The 14,555-nt window shown below is 50.5% G+C and overlaps 2 protein-coding genes across 4 annotated transcripts in view; both read left to right on the top strand.

Moving 5' to 3' along the window:
• Positions 1 to 4,043, top strand: part of LOC311587343 (coronin-7) — a 55,816-nt gene extending 51,773 nt beyond the window's left edge. The window contains exons 22-28 of the mRNA XM_084764020.1: positions 39 to 180; positions 267 to 356; positions 1,355 to 1,471; positions 1,725 to 1,860; positions 2,478 to 2,569; positions 3,038 to 3,124; positions 3,435 to 4,043. Of these exons, the coding sequence (XP_084620146.1) occupies positions 39 to 180; positions 267 to 356; positions 1,355 to 1,471; positions 1,725 to 1,860; positions 2,478 to 2,569; positions 3,038 to 3,124; positions 3,435 to 3,440 (670 nt within the window). The 3' untranslated portion in view covers positions 3,441 to 4,043. The remainder of the gene's footprint in view (positions 1 to 38; positions 181 to 266; positions 357 to 1,354; positions 1,472 to 1,724; positions 1,861 to 2,477; positions 2,570 to 3,037; positions 3,125 to 3,434) is intronic.
• A 2,192-nt stretch (positions 4,044 to 6,235) lies between these two features.
• PAM16 (presequence translocase associated motor 16) lies at positions 6,236 to 14,419 on the top strand. 3 transcript variants are annotated; one of them, XM_084764052.1, is made up of 5 exons: positions 6,236 to 6,370; positions 12,841 to 12,925; positions 13,580 to 13,716; positions 14,011 to 14,076; positions 14,261 to 14,419. In XM_084764052.1, exons 1-5 carry the CDS (start codon positions 6,368 to 6,370, stop codon positions 14,345 to 14,347), a joined length of 378 nt encoding a protein of 125 aa, XP_084620178.1. In that variant the 5' UTR covers positions 6,236 to 6,367; the 3' UTR covers positions 14,348 to 14,419. The 3 variants fall into 3 exon arrangements, with proteins under 3 accessions (XP_084620178.1, XP_084620180.1, XP_084620179.1); XM_084764054.1 differs by lacking the exon at positions 6,236 to 6,370 and adding an exon at positions 6,619 to 6,758; XM_084764053.1 differs by lacking the exon at positions 6,236 to 6,370 and adding an exon at positions 6,624 to 6,767.
• Positions 14,420 to 14,555: the final 136 nt, after the last annotated feature.

Genomic DNA, 14,555 nt, shown 5'->3' with positions numbered 1-14,555 from the left:
ACCTCTAAGGATCTGTTCTACCCCTGACTCTCTGGCAGCCGAAGTGAGCGTCAGCTGCAGCTGTACACAGCTGATGGCCTGGCAGAAGGCCCTTCCGCAGTGCTGGGGCTCGATGTAGCTCCCTCAACCCTGCTTCCCAGCTATGACCCTGACACCGGCCTGGTGCTTCTCACTGGCAAGGTTGGACGCTGTGGACTGGCTGGGTGTGGGGCAGGGTCTAGTGTAGCTGGCTGCTTCGCTTTCATACCCTACCCTCTGCTCCCCAGGGTGACACCCGTGTGTTCCTGTATGAGGTACTCCCGGAGGCCCCTTTCTTCTTGGAGTGCAACAGCTTCACATCACCTGACCCTCACAAGGTGATGTCATCATCCTCACTGCTGAACCATCTGTCCCCAAGTTGGACTGCAAGGATCCTCTGCCCCCTCGTGGCCATATGTGGAAGTGCAAGCGCCAATGGGGGTCAAAGGAGTCAGGGTCCTGTCTAGAGCCATGCCCTGTAGCCAGTATAGCTGACTGGAGTAGTCTAGGAATTTTGAAAGCTGCCCTATATTCAGCCATTACTAAAAACTAAAGTATATAAGGTCAAGTTAAATGAACCAGGCATGATGGCACATACTTGTCATACCAGCACTCTGGAGGCCAAGGTAGGAAGATTGAGTTGAGACCAAGCTAGGTGCTATCGGGAAACTCTGTCTCAATCAATCAAAGAAACCTAAGGAGACAAATTCTGTCCAGTTGCTTGCTTATCTTAACATGGTCTGTACGTGGATTAAACTCTTGCAGGGGACCTGTCCCATGGTAGCATATGGCATACTCCTTTATTTCTCTTCTCAACTGCTTAAAGTAGGACATGGTAGGACTTTGTCTTCTGTAGAAATAGGCCAGTGCTACATGTCTGGTCTTCTGCCATTAAAGGCACTAGTTGTTCCCACTGACAGCACTACCGTCACCACTGCTGTCTTAGCTACTTTTCTGTTGCTATGAAGAGAAACTATGGCCAAGGCAACTTAGATAAGAGCACATTGAATTGTGGGCTTGTATACTGACTGTTTCACAGGGTGAGTTTGTGGCCATCACGGCAGGGAGAGTGGCAGCAGGGAGAGAGAGAGGGAGAGCTAAGCTCAAAGTCCGTTCACCGTGACACACATCTTCCAGCAAGACCACACCTCCTAGTCCTTAGCAAATCTGAGAACCAAGAATTCAAATATATGAGCCTGTGGAGGCCAGTCTCTCTCAAACCACCACAGCTTGCAAAGGACAGGCCATGGTCCTGGCCCAGGTAAGTATGCTACCCTAGCATGCACTGCTAAACCAGGAGCTCTTAGCTCTGTCATCTACTTCCTCACTCCCCTAGGGCTTTATCCTTCTGCCCAAGACTGAGTGTGACATTCGGGAAGTGGAGTTTGCCCGATGCCTGCGGCTGCGCCAGACCTCCTTGGAGCCTGTTGCTTTCCGACTGCCCCGAGTCAGGGTGTGTTTGGGTCAAGGACTCAATCCCTTCTTTTTGTGGCTGGTCAGGGACCCACAATCTTAGGTTCTTATCTGTTCTTTCACCTATACCTCCCCACTATCTGCTTTTTGGGAACATCTGCCTTCATATTCTACTGAAATTCTGCAAAGCATGTGAAGGCCAGTGTGGGGGGGGGCGGGGGTGTCAGGCCTCAGGGCTTATGTGTCCTGGGTCCCTGGTCAGTGTCTCAGGATAGCCCCTTCCCCCTCTGCAGAAAGAGTTCTTCCAGGATGATGTGTTCCCGGACACAGCTGTGAGCTGGGAGCCAGTACTCGATGCCAAAGCCTGGCTGCAGGGTGCTAATGGACAGCCCCAGCTGCTCAGTTTGCAGCCCCCTGGCATGACCCCAGGTAGAGTAAGGAATAAAATGGGGAGACAACAGGGGAGGGGGATTTGGACAGGGGTGGAAGGAAGGAGCAGAAGGCCCAAGTACAGTCCTTCATTCCTGCTGTCATATCGAGACCTGGCTCTCCTAATGATGCCGGACATGTCTCCAGACCCAGTCTCTGAACCCCTGGAGGACAAGTTCTGTGGCCTGTATCTTATCCTAGCACATACGTATACACACACACACACACACACACACACACACAAGATCTGTCACATACTCAACACATGTAGCAGTACTCTTACATATATATACCCTGGTACCCTGGTGCTTTGGGCAAGCCTGGTGAACAGGGACTTTAATACTTGTTAATGGCCGGGCGTGGTGGCGCACGCCTTTAATCCCAGCACTCGGGAGGCAGAGGCAGGCAGATCTCTGTGAGTTCGAGGCCAGCCTGGTCTACAAAGTGAGTCCAGGACAGTCAAGGCTAACACAGAGAAACCCTGTCTCGAAAAAGCAAACAAACAAACAAAAACAAAATACTTGTTAATGCTACTTCTTTGATCTCTGCCAGAGAGTCACTTGGGGAGTTGATTCTAAGCAGAGCCTTCTTTGATGACTGTCCTTGCTTCACCCCAGTGAGCCAAGCTCCCCGCGAGGCCCCTGCCCGAAGAGCCCCATCTTCAGCGCAGTACTTGGAAGAGAAGTCTGACCAACAAAAGAAGGAAGAGGTGGGCCTTGAGGAGGGCTTCCTATTCGATGTAGGCGGTGTCCTCTTTTTGGTTACCTGCCGGGTCACCAGCCCCAACCCAGATGGCAAGGCAAACCATGTGTCACACTTGTCTCCACATCAGACTGTGGGGGAGGGGCCACACCCAGGGCTACATTGCTGCCCACAGGGCACAGGAAGCAGGGCAACTCCAACCCAGCCAGAGTTAAAGATTGGAGACCTAGGCCCATGGTGATCATGGTGTTCAGTTGAGCCTCTGAGGCAGGGCAGACAGCAGTTCCTGTGTCGGGTACCACAGGCTACATGCTCTTGTCTCTGACCCCGTTTTGCTGTGTTTTACAATGAAATCCCATCAACTTAGTTCCAACTGAAATGGCTCTGTTTAGCATTGTTGGGATTAAAACTGGAAGTTTAAGTTCTTGAGGTCAGAAAGTCATTTCTTTCAGTGCCTCTCTTGCCCATTTCACAGCTGCTGAATGCCATGGTGGCAAAGCTGGGGAACCGGGAGGACCCACTGCCCCAGGATTCCTTTGAAGGGGTGGATGAAGACGAGTGGGTGAGTGACACTTGGACCCAGCTTCCTTAGCCAACAACACTGGCCCTCCAGAGCCATTGGCATATACCCTAACTTCCCAGGCCCTCTTTTTTTTTTTTTAAAGATTTATTATTTATATAGTATTGTACCCACATGTGTGCCCGCACACTAGAAGAGGGCACCAGATCTCATTGTTGTGAGCCACCGTGTGGTTGCCGGGAATTGAACTCAGGACCTTTGGAAGAGCAGATAGTGCTCTTAACCTCTGAGCCACCTCTCCAGCCCCCTCCTAGGCCCTCTTAACTCCTACTTCTTGGGTTTCTCACCACAGGACTAGGACCAGGCACCCCTAAACGCTAGCCTCACTGCCACTGCCACCTCTTAGAACTACCTGCGCCTCCTCCACACCTTACATCTCTGCAAACTGGACAGTGCTGTTCTGGCCCTGGCAGACACATCCAGCTGAAGGTCTGGGGTTCCTGCAGGCCTCAGGTACTTGCACTGCTACTGGGCCCACTGCAACACCAGGGACTGTTTGCTCCTCTGCCTGCTGGGGCCAACCGTCTCTCTTCACCTGCCTGTTAGCATGTGACACCGTGGGTGGGAGGTGGATGTCAGCAGCATGTGTGGGCCAGCTCTGGACGCCCTGTCTCACCTCGTGTTCGTCCTGGTTTCATCTAACATCTTCGGTTACTACATGCCAACCATCTTGCCTACTGTACCAGCTCCAGTCCCGGATCCTGGGGGCTGGTCCCCCACCAGGCTGCTGGGAGCAGCTTTCTTCTCACAGGCCTAGGACCATTTGCCCTGCTTTTCCTGACTTGAGGTCAGGAGAAAGGGTCTCATGGAGCTAACAGCCTCTTTATAGTGGTATGAACCCACAACAGCCAGCCTATACATGCTCTGGGTGTTTTCAGCAATTAAACTTTTCTAAGCTGTCTGCCTCTTGTGCTGCTCTGCTCTCTGGGAATCTAGAGAAAGAAGGAGGCAGGAATGTGAGTGAAGGCGCTTTGGTTCTGGCTCCTCTTCAGACTAGTCTTCCTTTGCTGCGTTTCCTTTGTAATGAGCAGGAGAGATGTAGCTGCAGTTGACTATAGCTTTGCTGTACTAAGGAGCCACACAAAGCATAGGAAAGCAAAGGGAGGGGAAATGACGGGAACGGGCTTGGGTGCAGGGGCAAGCAGGGTGTTTGTTTAGAGACAGGGTTTCTCTGTGTGGCCTTGGCTGTCCTGGACTCACTTTGTAGACCAGGCTGGCCTTGAACTCACAGGATCCACCTGCCTCTGCCTCCCGAGAGCTAGGATTAAAGGCGTGCGCCACCACGCCCAGCTGAGATGTTTATTCTTTGAAAATGAAGACTAAGATCTGAAGAAGCCAAGAGCAAGCAAAAGGAAGTTAAGCCGTGTACCCAGGGAAGAGAGAATCTGGGAGAGAGCTAGAGGAAAGGAAGGAAGGATGGGCAGAGGTTAGCACTCTGTGAGTCATGACCCCCTTGGGAGAGTTGAATGACCCTTTCACAGGATGCCCAAGACCATCGGAAGACACAGATATTAACATTACAGCTCACGACAGTAGCAAAACTACAGTTAGGAAGTAACAGCGAAAATAATCTTATGGGGGCTGGAGAGATGCCTCAGAGGTTAAGAGCACTGACTGCTCTTCCAGAGGTCCTGAGTTCAATTCCCAGCAAACACATGGTGGCTCACAACCATCTCTTCTGGCCTGCAGGTGGAATGCTGTATACATAATAAATAAATAAATCTTAAAAAAAAAAAAAAGAAAAGAAAGAAAATAATCTTATGGTTGGGGTCACCACAACATGAGGAACTATATAAAAGGTTGCGGCATTAGGAAGGTTGAGAGCTGCAGGTCTAGAGGAATCTGACTTAAATCCACTCTCCAAACATTTGTAAGTGCGCATTGCATGCCAGATGGCTTCCAGGTGCTGATAGGAAAGGGTAAAGACATGAATGTGCTGCACACTGGGGGCTCATACTCTGAGAAGTGGGAAGGCATAGCAGTGCATAATAAAGGTAAAAATACGAGTTGTGTCATAGAGCAGTGGCTCTCAACCTTCCTAATGCTGTGGCCCTTTAGTATAGTTCCTCATGTTGTGGTGACCCCCAACCATAAAGTTAACTTTGGTCGTTACTTTATAACTGTAATGGTGCTACCTAGTGAATCACAATGTAAATACTTTCGGAGCTAGAAGTTAGCCAGAGGAGTTGAGAAGCACAGGCCGAGGGCTGCTGTGTAGAGGATGAGAGCTTGGGAGTGCGGGGAGAGGGAAGAAAAGGAAAAAAACAACTAACAATTGGAGCATGAAGGAATAAGCCGGTGACAAAAGACCTCACGTAGTTCTGATGCTATGGAACGTCCAGAACAAACCCACAGACACAAAATGCAAATGAGTGGTGTCCAGGCTAGGGACAGGACTGCCGGGCCGGGATGTTCGGAACCGGATGGTGCTGATGGCAGAACTGATTTGTGTGCTGCAGAAGGTGGAGCTGTTTGGTGTGTGAATGTTGGGTGACGCACAGACCAGACAAGGCCTTATGAGGACTTGAACGCTTTGCAAGCCAAGCAGAGAAGCTTAAAAATAGAAACCAAACCTGGCAACATGATCACCTTGAACATAAAGATTCCAGAATCAGCCGAGCAGTGGTGGCGCACGCCTTTAATCCCAGCCCTTGGGCGGCAGACGCAGGTAGATCTGAGTTCGAGGCCAGCCTGGTCTACAAACCGAGTCCAGGACAGCCAAGGCTACACAGACGCCCTGTCTTGAAAAACAAAAACAAAACTCAGAACATCAGAAAATAAACAGTGTTTAAAGCACACCTTCGTCCTTCTAAATCTTCGTGCTCACTTTGTAGACCAGGCTGGCCTTGAATTTACAGAGCCTTCCAAGTGTGGGATTAAAGGCATTTGCCACCACGCCCGCCTGCCCCCTAGTTTCCTTAAATATTCCAGAGAATTTGACATCCAACACTATATTACTTTGGCTTATTTCATGTTATGGCTTCTTCCTAAATAGTTTGGGGAAATGAAGGGAGGAAACAACTTGTCGCACCAGTCCCAAGGCCACCCAACTGTACCCTATCCTCAGATCCCGAGTCAGGCCCCGCCCACATTACTGTGCCGCCAGAGCCACGCCCCCTGGAAATGCGTCGCCGCCCCGCGCACGCGCCCTGCGGTCTCCCTTGACCTCTGACCCACCACCGGGTCGGGAAGCGGCACCCGTTCCCCTGAGGTGGAGCGGCCGCCATGGTGAGGCCCGTGAATGGGGGTGTTCGGGAAGGGAGGTCGAGTCGGAGGTTGGCGGGCCCGGATGCCACGAGCCGCCCGCGGACCCCACAGGAAGCAGGGTCCGTGGCGCGACCCTGGCGGCTCTGACCGCGGGTCGGGGAACCGAGGCCCGGTGGGCAGAAAGCTCCCCGGCCAAGTCAGGGCTCCGCGTGGCCTGCCGCGGCGTCCGCGAGCCGCTGTGGGCAGTGGGGGAGGGGCATTCGGCGTGGGCCGGCTCCTAGGGGCGATGTCAGTGACGTCACTTGGTTTTTAGTCCCGCGTTTGACAGTTGGCTCGTCCTCGAAAGTGGTAGAGAGCTGGAAGACTGAGCGTCTGTGGCATTGCATTGGCACCTAGAACTTGCCTGCAGGTTCTTGAGGTTTGCCCCTAAGTGATTGTAAGGCGGTTGGGTGGGGGGACCCTGTCTGTCTGTCTGTCTGTCTGTCTGATACTGGGTAGCCTTGACCTGCCTGGAACGCCCTATGTAGTAGACCAGGCTGGCTTTAAACTCAGTGAGATGCGTTTGCCTCTGCTTCCCGATCCCCAGCGCTGGCATTAGAAGTGTGCGCCACCACACCCGGCTGGAGAGCCTCCTGTTTAATAATGGGAAGGTAGCAGTTAACTGCTTACAGTTGCGATGCCTGGAGCCTAGGCTTTGTGCAGTCTGTCATTTAATCCTTCTCCGCCGTCTCCATTTTACACTTTAAGGAATCTGGAACTCAGAGAACTTGACCTTTCTAGGCTTGTCTTTCCTGCAGGAATCAAGAGGCTGGTTTTGACCCCAGCTTTGTTCATGTTCTGAGACTACACGTTTGCCACCACATTATTCTTGCCTTGTAATTAGATCACTGCCATTTAGTGAGAGGACCCGTGCTGGTTCCTCATGGAATTGGGTCTTTACCGTGCATCCTCCACATTGAATTTGAACTTCTCTCAGCTGGTGGCTTACACTTGTAAGCCCAACACTTGGGAGGCTGAGGCAGGAAGATTAGGAGTTCGTGAGTTCCAGGGGTACCTGCACACTTTAGTAAACAGGGCTGAGGGTGCACAGAGCTCGTTGTTATAATACTTGCCCACCACAGGGGGAGGCCTTAGATTCAGTCCCCAGTAATACCTCTAAAAAAGGTGGAAGGTAGAAGTGGGAGGAGCTAGGAGAGTTTCACCTGAAGTCAGGTCATAGTGTAGTTTGAGGTTTTGGGTTGGCGCACTGTTTTGCTTTGTACCTCGTGCTGGCCTCAGACTCCAGGCCAGCATGAGATCCTCCTGCTTCAGAACTACTAGGTGCCGGTGTGCTCTGCCACCGCCATGCCTTGGCAACGCTGAGTCTCGGCAGTGTCTAGCTAGGAAGGAGGACATTCCTAGTGAAGGGATTCACGACAGTGAGAAGGGCAAAGCATAAAGAAGCATGGGCTTCCATAACGGCGTGGCCACTGTGGAAGGAGAGGGCGGGAGCAGCCACCAGTGCCTCTCCTCGGCTCTGGAGGCATATGGACTCCCTGCCTGGGGCGTGGGGAGTATGAGGCTGCAGCTTTGGCCACGCAGAGCTACGAGTGACTTGGTGGAAGTGTTGGTTCCTGGACTGTCGTGCTTGTGCAAGTATGTAATGGGTACCAGCTGTGCAGGCCTCTGGGGACCCAGAAACACTGTCATAAATGCCACTGTGTAGTCCTGACCTTCCTCCTGCCTAGCTATGACACCAGGAACTATTTGCAGGGTCCTAGTGACATCCTGAGTTCCTTCCTGTGGTTGTCAGTCTTGCTTTACACCCAGGCCCTGCCACTGTATTGGGAGAACAGTGAATACAGACCTGAAAGCTGGTCCCCTCCTGATGCACGTCCATGGCTTAAGCATCGTTTTTGGGACCACTGCCCACAAACCTGTCTGAGGTCCTTTGTGCCATATTGCTTCCCAGTTGGGAAAGGTTGTGTGTTGCTAATGGTGGGTTTCAGAGTTGGAGACCTGTGGCTGTGACTCCTGCCTTCAGCTACTGCTGGGCCTGAAGCTGCTCACAACAGTGAGCTGGTTGTTCTTGGCTTGAGATCTTGAGGCCTGTCAGAGAGATAGTTGTTTGGGGGTCTTCTTGGAGGGGCTTTGATGGTAGCTGTTTGAAAACCCTTGGAGTAGGTTGGGGTTGGTGGCACACGCCTTTAATCCCAGCACTTGGGAGGCAGAGGAAGGTGGATCGCTGTGAGTTCGAGGCCAGACTGGTCTACAAAGCGAGTCCAGGACCACCAAGGCTACACAGAAACCCTGCCTCAAAAAATAAACCAAAAAAAAAAAAAAAAAAAAAAAGAAGAAGAAGAAGAAGAAGAAAGAAAAGAAAAGAAAACCCTTGGAGCAGGCTGTAGGTAGAGCTCTGCACTCCAGAAATCTCCAGCTGTGAACAACAGGGCTGCTAGACCATTAACAGCAAGCAGGGTCTGGTCTGGGAGCAAAGCCACCTGTTGCTCTGACTCTAGGACCCTGCTGTCTGGCCACTGGATTTTGTATTGATTGCCTCCCAGGGCCTCACACCCTTCCTGAAGGGAATATAGTATTCTCTCCATTTTGCAGCTTAAAATGAGTAATTTGTCCAAGGCTGCAAAGCTAGTGAGAGGCAAAGGTGGGGTCCGTGGAGGGCAGTCTTGGCCTAGCTCCTTCCCGTTGCTGCTTGCTGCACAGCTCCCAGAAGACAACTATGCTTTGTAGATTTTACCTCGACTAAAGAAACTCTGAGAGGCAGGTGGATCTCTATGAGTTCGAGGCCAGCCTGGTCTACAAAGTGAGTCCCGGACAGCCAGGGCTATACAGAGAAACCCTGTCTCGAAAAACAAAAACAAAAACAAAAACAAAAAAAGAAGAAGAAACTTTGGGTTTGTTGTTTTGTTTTTGATTACTTGGTTGGTTTTCTTGTTTTGTTTTAACAAACAGGACTTCCCTATATAACCCTAGCTAGCCTGGAATTTACTTTGTAGACGAAGGTGCCCTTGAACTTGTGGCTGTCCTCCTGCCTCTGCCTCCAGAATACTGGGATTAAGGCATGAGACACCAGGCTTGCACTGCCTGGCCATTGACAAATTTTTATTTATTTATTGTTTTAGAGACAAGGTCTCTGTGTAGCCCTGGCTGTATTGAACTTGCTTTGTAGACCAAGCTGGCCTCTAACTTAGAGATCCATCTGCCTCTGCCTCCCAGAGTGCTGGAATTATAGGCATGCACCACCACGCACAGTAAAAATTTTTTTTCTTTCCAAGACAGGGTTTCTCTGTGTATCTGGCCCCGTGACAAATTTTTATGAAAACAGAATAATACATAGAAACCAATACTTGCTGATCACTTGCTGTGTCATTTAGGCTCTGTGCCAGGCATCATTTCAATCTTTAACAGGCATGTTGTTCACACTTGTGTTGTCAGGAAACTGAGGCACTTAAGAGTTGAGAATTTGATCAAGGTCAGAAGGCTGGGATGGGTACAGGAGTTAATAGGCCTGCATAAATGCTGTATCACTCTAGGAACACCTCTGCAGAAACATGGGTAGATGGCTGGTGAGCCTCTGCAGGCCAGTTTTGCCTTCCCTAATAGCTTCTAGGCCTTCTGGCTAAAACCAAGCGCACTCCTTTTTTCTCTGCAGCACTGTACTCTAGACGCTGGTACAACAGGCCACTTGCCTCTTTGGCTTAAAGTGTGCAGGGGTGGGGGTTTTTCCAGTTATAGCCTCAGTTTTGTTTTGTTTCTGTCATAGAGACCTTTCTGGGTTTCTATGTAGATCTGGCCATCCTGGAACTTTCTAGATCAGGGTCTATCCTTGAATTCAGATCCACTTGGCTTTGTGCCCAGAGTGCTGAACTAAATATGTGTACTATCATGCTGGCCAGCCTCAGTTTTGTTGTTGTTGTTGTTTTGTTTTTCCGAGACAGGGTTTCTCTGTGTCCCTGGATGTCCTGGAACTTGCTCTGTTGACCAGGCTGGCCTCAAACTCTTAGAACTCCTCCTGCCTCTGCTTCTGAGTGCTGGGATTTAAGACGTGAACCACCATGCCAAGCTGAAGCCTCAGTTCTTAACATCCATTATTTAGGAATAGTCATGGGCCTTTTCAGAAAAATACATCTTTCCTTCCAAGGCCATGTGATACGTGTGTGCAACAGAGAGGCAGGCCTCCTCTGTGCACTGAGATCTGAGGGGTGCTCTAAGCCAAGGGAATCATCCCGAACCGGTCACAGAGAAGCTGAGTTGTATCTCAGAGCTTCCTGTCCTACTTGACAGTGGCTCTAAGTGAGCAAGGCACAGTCAGGTGAGCTCACCAGGCAGTACACAGCTTGTTACTCCTGTTAGCCTGCCACACAGCTGTCAGATCACAGGAGGGTCTTCTCTGGGCCATGCTTTCTGGGTGTGAAGGCTAAGGCTTAGGAAATGGCAGTCTGTTGTGAGGCTTCTTCATTTCCCTAATGACTGACCCATAATTAAATCTGCTTGCTAGGGAAGGGCAGGGCTGGGCCCTGAAGCCAGGAAGGCCAGTTGTAGAGTCTGAGTTCCTGAAGCTAGTCATCTTCCCTAAGGAGTAAGGTGGTATGGTCAACAAGGCTCCCACTTCCCCACCCTCTCCCTAGTACCACTAAACCTCCTCAGTTCTTGGGATTAATGGCACAGGCACTAGAATGTTTTAACACTAAAATGTTTAAACCTGATACAAAGGTTTAATTTTTATTTTTTTATGTGCGTTGGTGTTTTTCCTGCATGTATGTCTGAGTGAGGCTATCAGATCCCTTGATACTGAAGTTACAGGCAGTTGTGAACTGCCATGTGGGTGCTGGACAGCCAGTGCCCTTAACCACTAAGCCATTTCTCCAGCCCCCATGGTACACAAGCCATACTTGTTGGCTGAGAAAACTAGCCACAGAAAGTACAAGGAAGAAAGGCCCAATCTTCCAGATGTACCATGAGAGCACTACTAGCTTTCAGTGAGTTGTTGTGTTTTTTGTTTTTTTGTGGTTTTTTTTCCCCCTTTCCTGAGACAGGGTTTCTCTTTGTAGCCCTGGCTGGACTTGCTTTGTAAACCAGGCTAGCCACCAACTCACAGAGATCTACCTGCCTCTGCCTCTGCCTCCCTGAGTGCTGGGATTACAAGTGTGCACCACCATGCCCAGCTAGGATCTAGTTTTATGCATGCTGTCTACACATCATTTCTGTTTCACAATAAAATCTTAACGTTTCTCCATTAATCCATCCTTGGTCTGCTTTTTTTCCAGCTGAGGATACTCCCAGGGTGTCTAATCTCAGACTTACCTCCTTCACTTGTGGCTCACTGACATGGTTCCACCTGCACCTTAGGACCCAGCCTAGGAGAATACTATCTTCTCCTTAGAACCTCTACCCCATTCCTGACTATTCCCTCAATAAACTCCACTGCTGATCAAGTCTTAGGCTCCCTAGGGCCTCCGTGTGACTTTGACTTATGTAGTGTTAGGACCTGAGTAGCCATGCCCTGCTGGAGTTGGCTTTTCTTGGACAGTGGCTGTCTAGCCTGCTTTGAGAACAGGGACTGAGTCCTGTGTGTCTTTGTCCAAAACTATATTAACTGAATAGATCTGTGAACCCCGTAGCTTAACAGATGGCCACATTCTGTCAGTTGCTGGGTTCCTCCTGCCTTGCTGTGTTTATTATCTGAATTCCTTGTGAGCACTTAGCTCACATTCTAAGTAGACCCTTAACCCTCCCCATCTTTGTTCCTTTGTAGTGTGTGTGTGTGTGTGTGTGTGTGTGTGTGTGTGTGTGTGTGTGTGTGTGTGCTTTTTGCCACTCCACCTTTTCCCCTTGAGATAGGGCTCTCTCTGAACAGGAACACTTGGTTCTGGCTAGGTAGCAGGCAGGAAGACCCAGTGGTCCTCTTGTCTCCACTGTACTTAATGTTTGAACAGCAGGTATGCACAAGTCGGGACCATATCTGACTTATACATAGATACTGGGATCTCAACCCAGGTCCTTGTGATTGTAAAAGCAAGCAACTCCTAACTGCTAAGCCATCTCTTGGCCCCTATTTGTTTGGGTTAGACAAGGTTTTACCGTGAAATCCAGGCTCATGATCACCCTGCCCCAGCCTCTCCAAGGCCATGATTCTATAATGGTACCATCACACACAGACCTTGAGTGATTTTGTTATTTCCATGGACAGATCCCAAGTCATAGAGGAGTAGGGTTGGATATGTGTTTTTCCTGGTAATATAAAGGCTAGACCAAGCCGTTTCAAAAGCACAGGGGAGCTATCAGAGGCCTTGGAGCAGGTTAAACTGGTGGCAGTCTGGACTACCCTGTACACTAGCTCTCAAACCAGTTTCTTCCCAAAGTTAGTGTCTTCATCCCTCACAGCCTTTCCTGAAGGCCAAAGGGAACCAGTCTGCCTCTGGGAGTACCTCAGAGGAAGTAGTCCTTAGAGCCCCACTCAATAGCCATCTACAAGGTGCCTCTTTTGCCTGCAGGCCAAGTACCTGGCCCAGATCATTGTGATGGGTGTACAGGTGGTGGGCAGAGCCTTTGCCCGGGCCCTGAGGCAGGAGTTTGCAGGTAAGTGTCTTCTTGCATGCTGGGGGCCCCTGCCCAATTTTACCTGTGGGTTGTCAGTTGTGAATGAAGGGATCTCTCTTGGGTAGAGTTCCATGGCTTAGGTGGCCTGGAGTGCTTTGCCATGGTAGGCAGTGTCCAGGGCGAGCAGGCCTTTTTCACAGTCCACTTTGGTAAGTAAAGTAGGACAGTCAGTCACATCTGGCTGCTTTCAAGAGCTGAATAATTTCAGCAGACTATTGGCTGCAAAGTTAAAATGTTTATTATCTGGCCCTTTAAGAGAAAGTTTGCTGGCTCTTGATTCAAAGGTCACCAAAAGAAATCAGTCACCAGGGGCAGTCTGCTGTGATAGCTGAGGCATTGGCTAGGCCAGTTGTGGAGGCTCTGACACAAGCTATTGGTCCTCCCTGACTGCAGCTTCACTCAAGTCTCCAAAGTAGCTTAAAGCTCCCCATCTGCTAGGCTCCAGGACAAGGAAGAGGGGCAAATCATCTTGTGGTCTAGGTTTAGGGCCCAAGAGCACAGTCTGTGCTTATCCTAGCCTTTAGTATGGAGCACTTGCCATTTCTGGGCAAACTGTTTCTTCCATGTCACTTAGAAGGTCTGGGGGAGGCTCTTGGCCCCAAGGGAGCTAAGCAGTCACCCCTGTGTCCACAGCAAGCCAGGCAGCTGCTAATGCTCGGGGTCGTGCTGGGCACCAGTCTGCAGCTGCATCCAATCTTTCTGGCCTCAGCCTCCAGGAAGCCCAGCAGATTCTCAACATCTCCAAGCTGAGCCCTGAGGAGGTCCAGAAGGTGAGGTCCTGATCTGCGATGGGGTGGTGGTATGCAGGCAGGCAGAAGAGGGCAGGTGTGGAAGCTCTGACCACAGCTAGTGGGAGCATGAAAAGCCCCAGGCAGCACAACTACAGAGACATGGCCCCTAGCTCTAACAGCTGAGCCATCCCCATATCTTTCTCATATCCTTGTGGTCAAAGCAGCTTCCTGCATGACATATGGGTCAGAGATCGGATCCTTTAACTTCTCTTGTCATCAGCCTTCCTTAATGTCTCCCCCGAGACTAACGTTCACTGTCTCATCTCCCTGCAGAATTATGAACACCTATTTAAGGTGAATGATAAGTCCGTGGGTGGTTCCTTCTACCTGCAGTCAAAGGTGAGTGCTTCTGAGGAAAGGTCACCAAGGCTTCCCCTCCTACCCTGGGTGCTACTGAAAGCTGTTTGAATCCTGGCAGTCTGCTGTCCTCTAGGGAGGTTGTTGGAGTCTGGGACAAGGAAAGTGCTCCCATTCAGACAAAGAGCAAGAGACTGTCAGAACCTGATCTTCCTCCTCCTCTTAGGTTGTCCGTGCAAAAGAACGTCTAGATGAGGAGCTCCGAATACAAGCTCAGGAAGACAGAGAGAAAGGGCAGATGCCCAAAACGTGACTGCTGGGCTCTCCCCGCCCCACCCACTGCCTCATAATTTATAGCCTGGTAATAAATGTCTCTCCTATGTTTCTCTAGTGCATATATTCCTGTGTGAGGAGGTCTGCTCACTCCCTGCCTATTTGAGGCTGTGAAGGAGTCAGGAGGTGGCCAACCTTGACAGCCTGATGGGTGAACATGGGTGAAAAGCCACACACCCACTCTGGAG

The sequence above is a fragment of the Acomys minous genome, assembly GCF_964271855.1.
Source record: "Acomys minous genome assembly, chromosome: 16".
Lineage (NCBI taxonomy): Eukaryota > Metazoa > Chordata > Mammalia > Rodentia > Muridae > Acomys > Acomys minous.
The sequence above is the reverse complement of the archived record's forward strand: the minus strand, read 5'-3'. Positions and strand labels throughout refer to the sequence as shown.

Coding starts and splice junctions, on each gene's coding strand:
- PAM16 (XM_084764052.1), top strand. Junction 12,926..13,579: donor CCTGAGGCAGGAGTTTGCAG/GTAAGTGTCTTC, acceptor CTGTGTCCACAG/CAAGCCAGGCAGCTGCTAAT. Junction 14,077..14,260: donor CCTTCTACCTGCAGTCAAAG/GTGAGTGCTTCT, acceptor TCCTCCTCTTAG/GTTGTCCGTGCAAAAGAACG.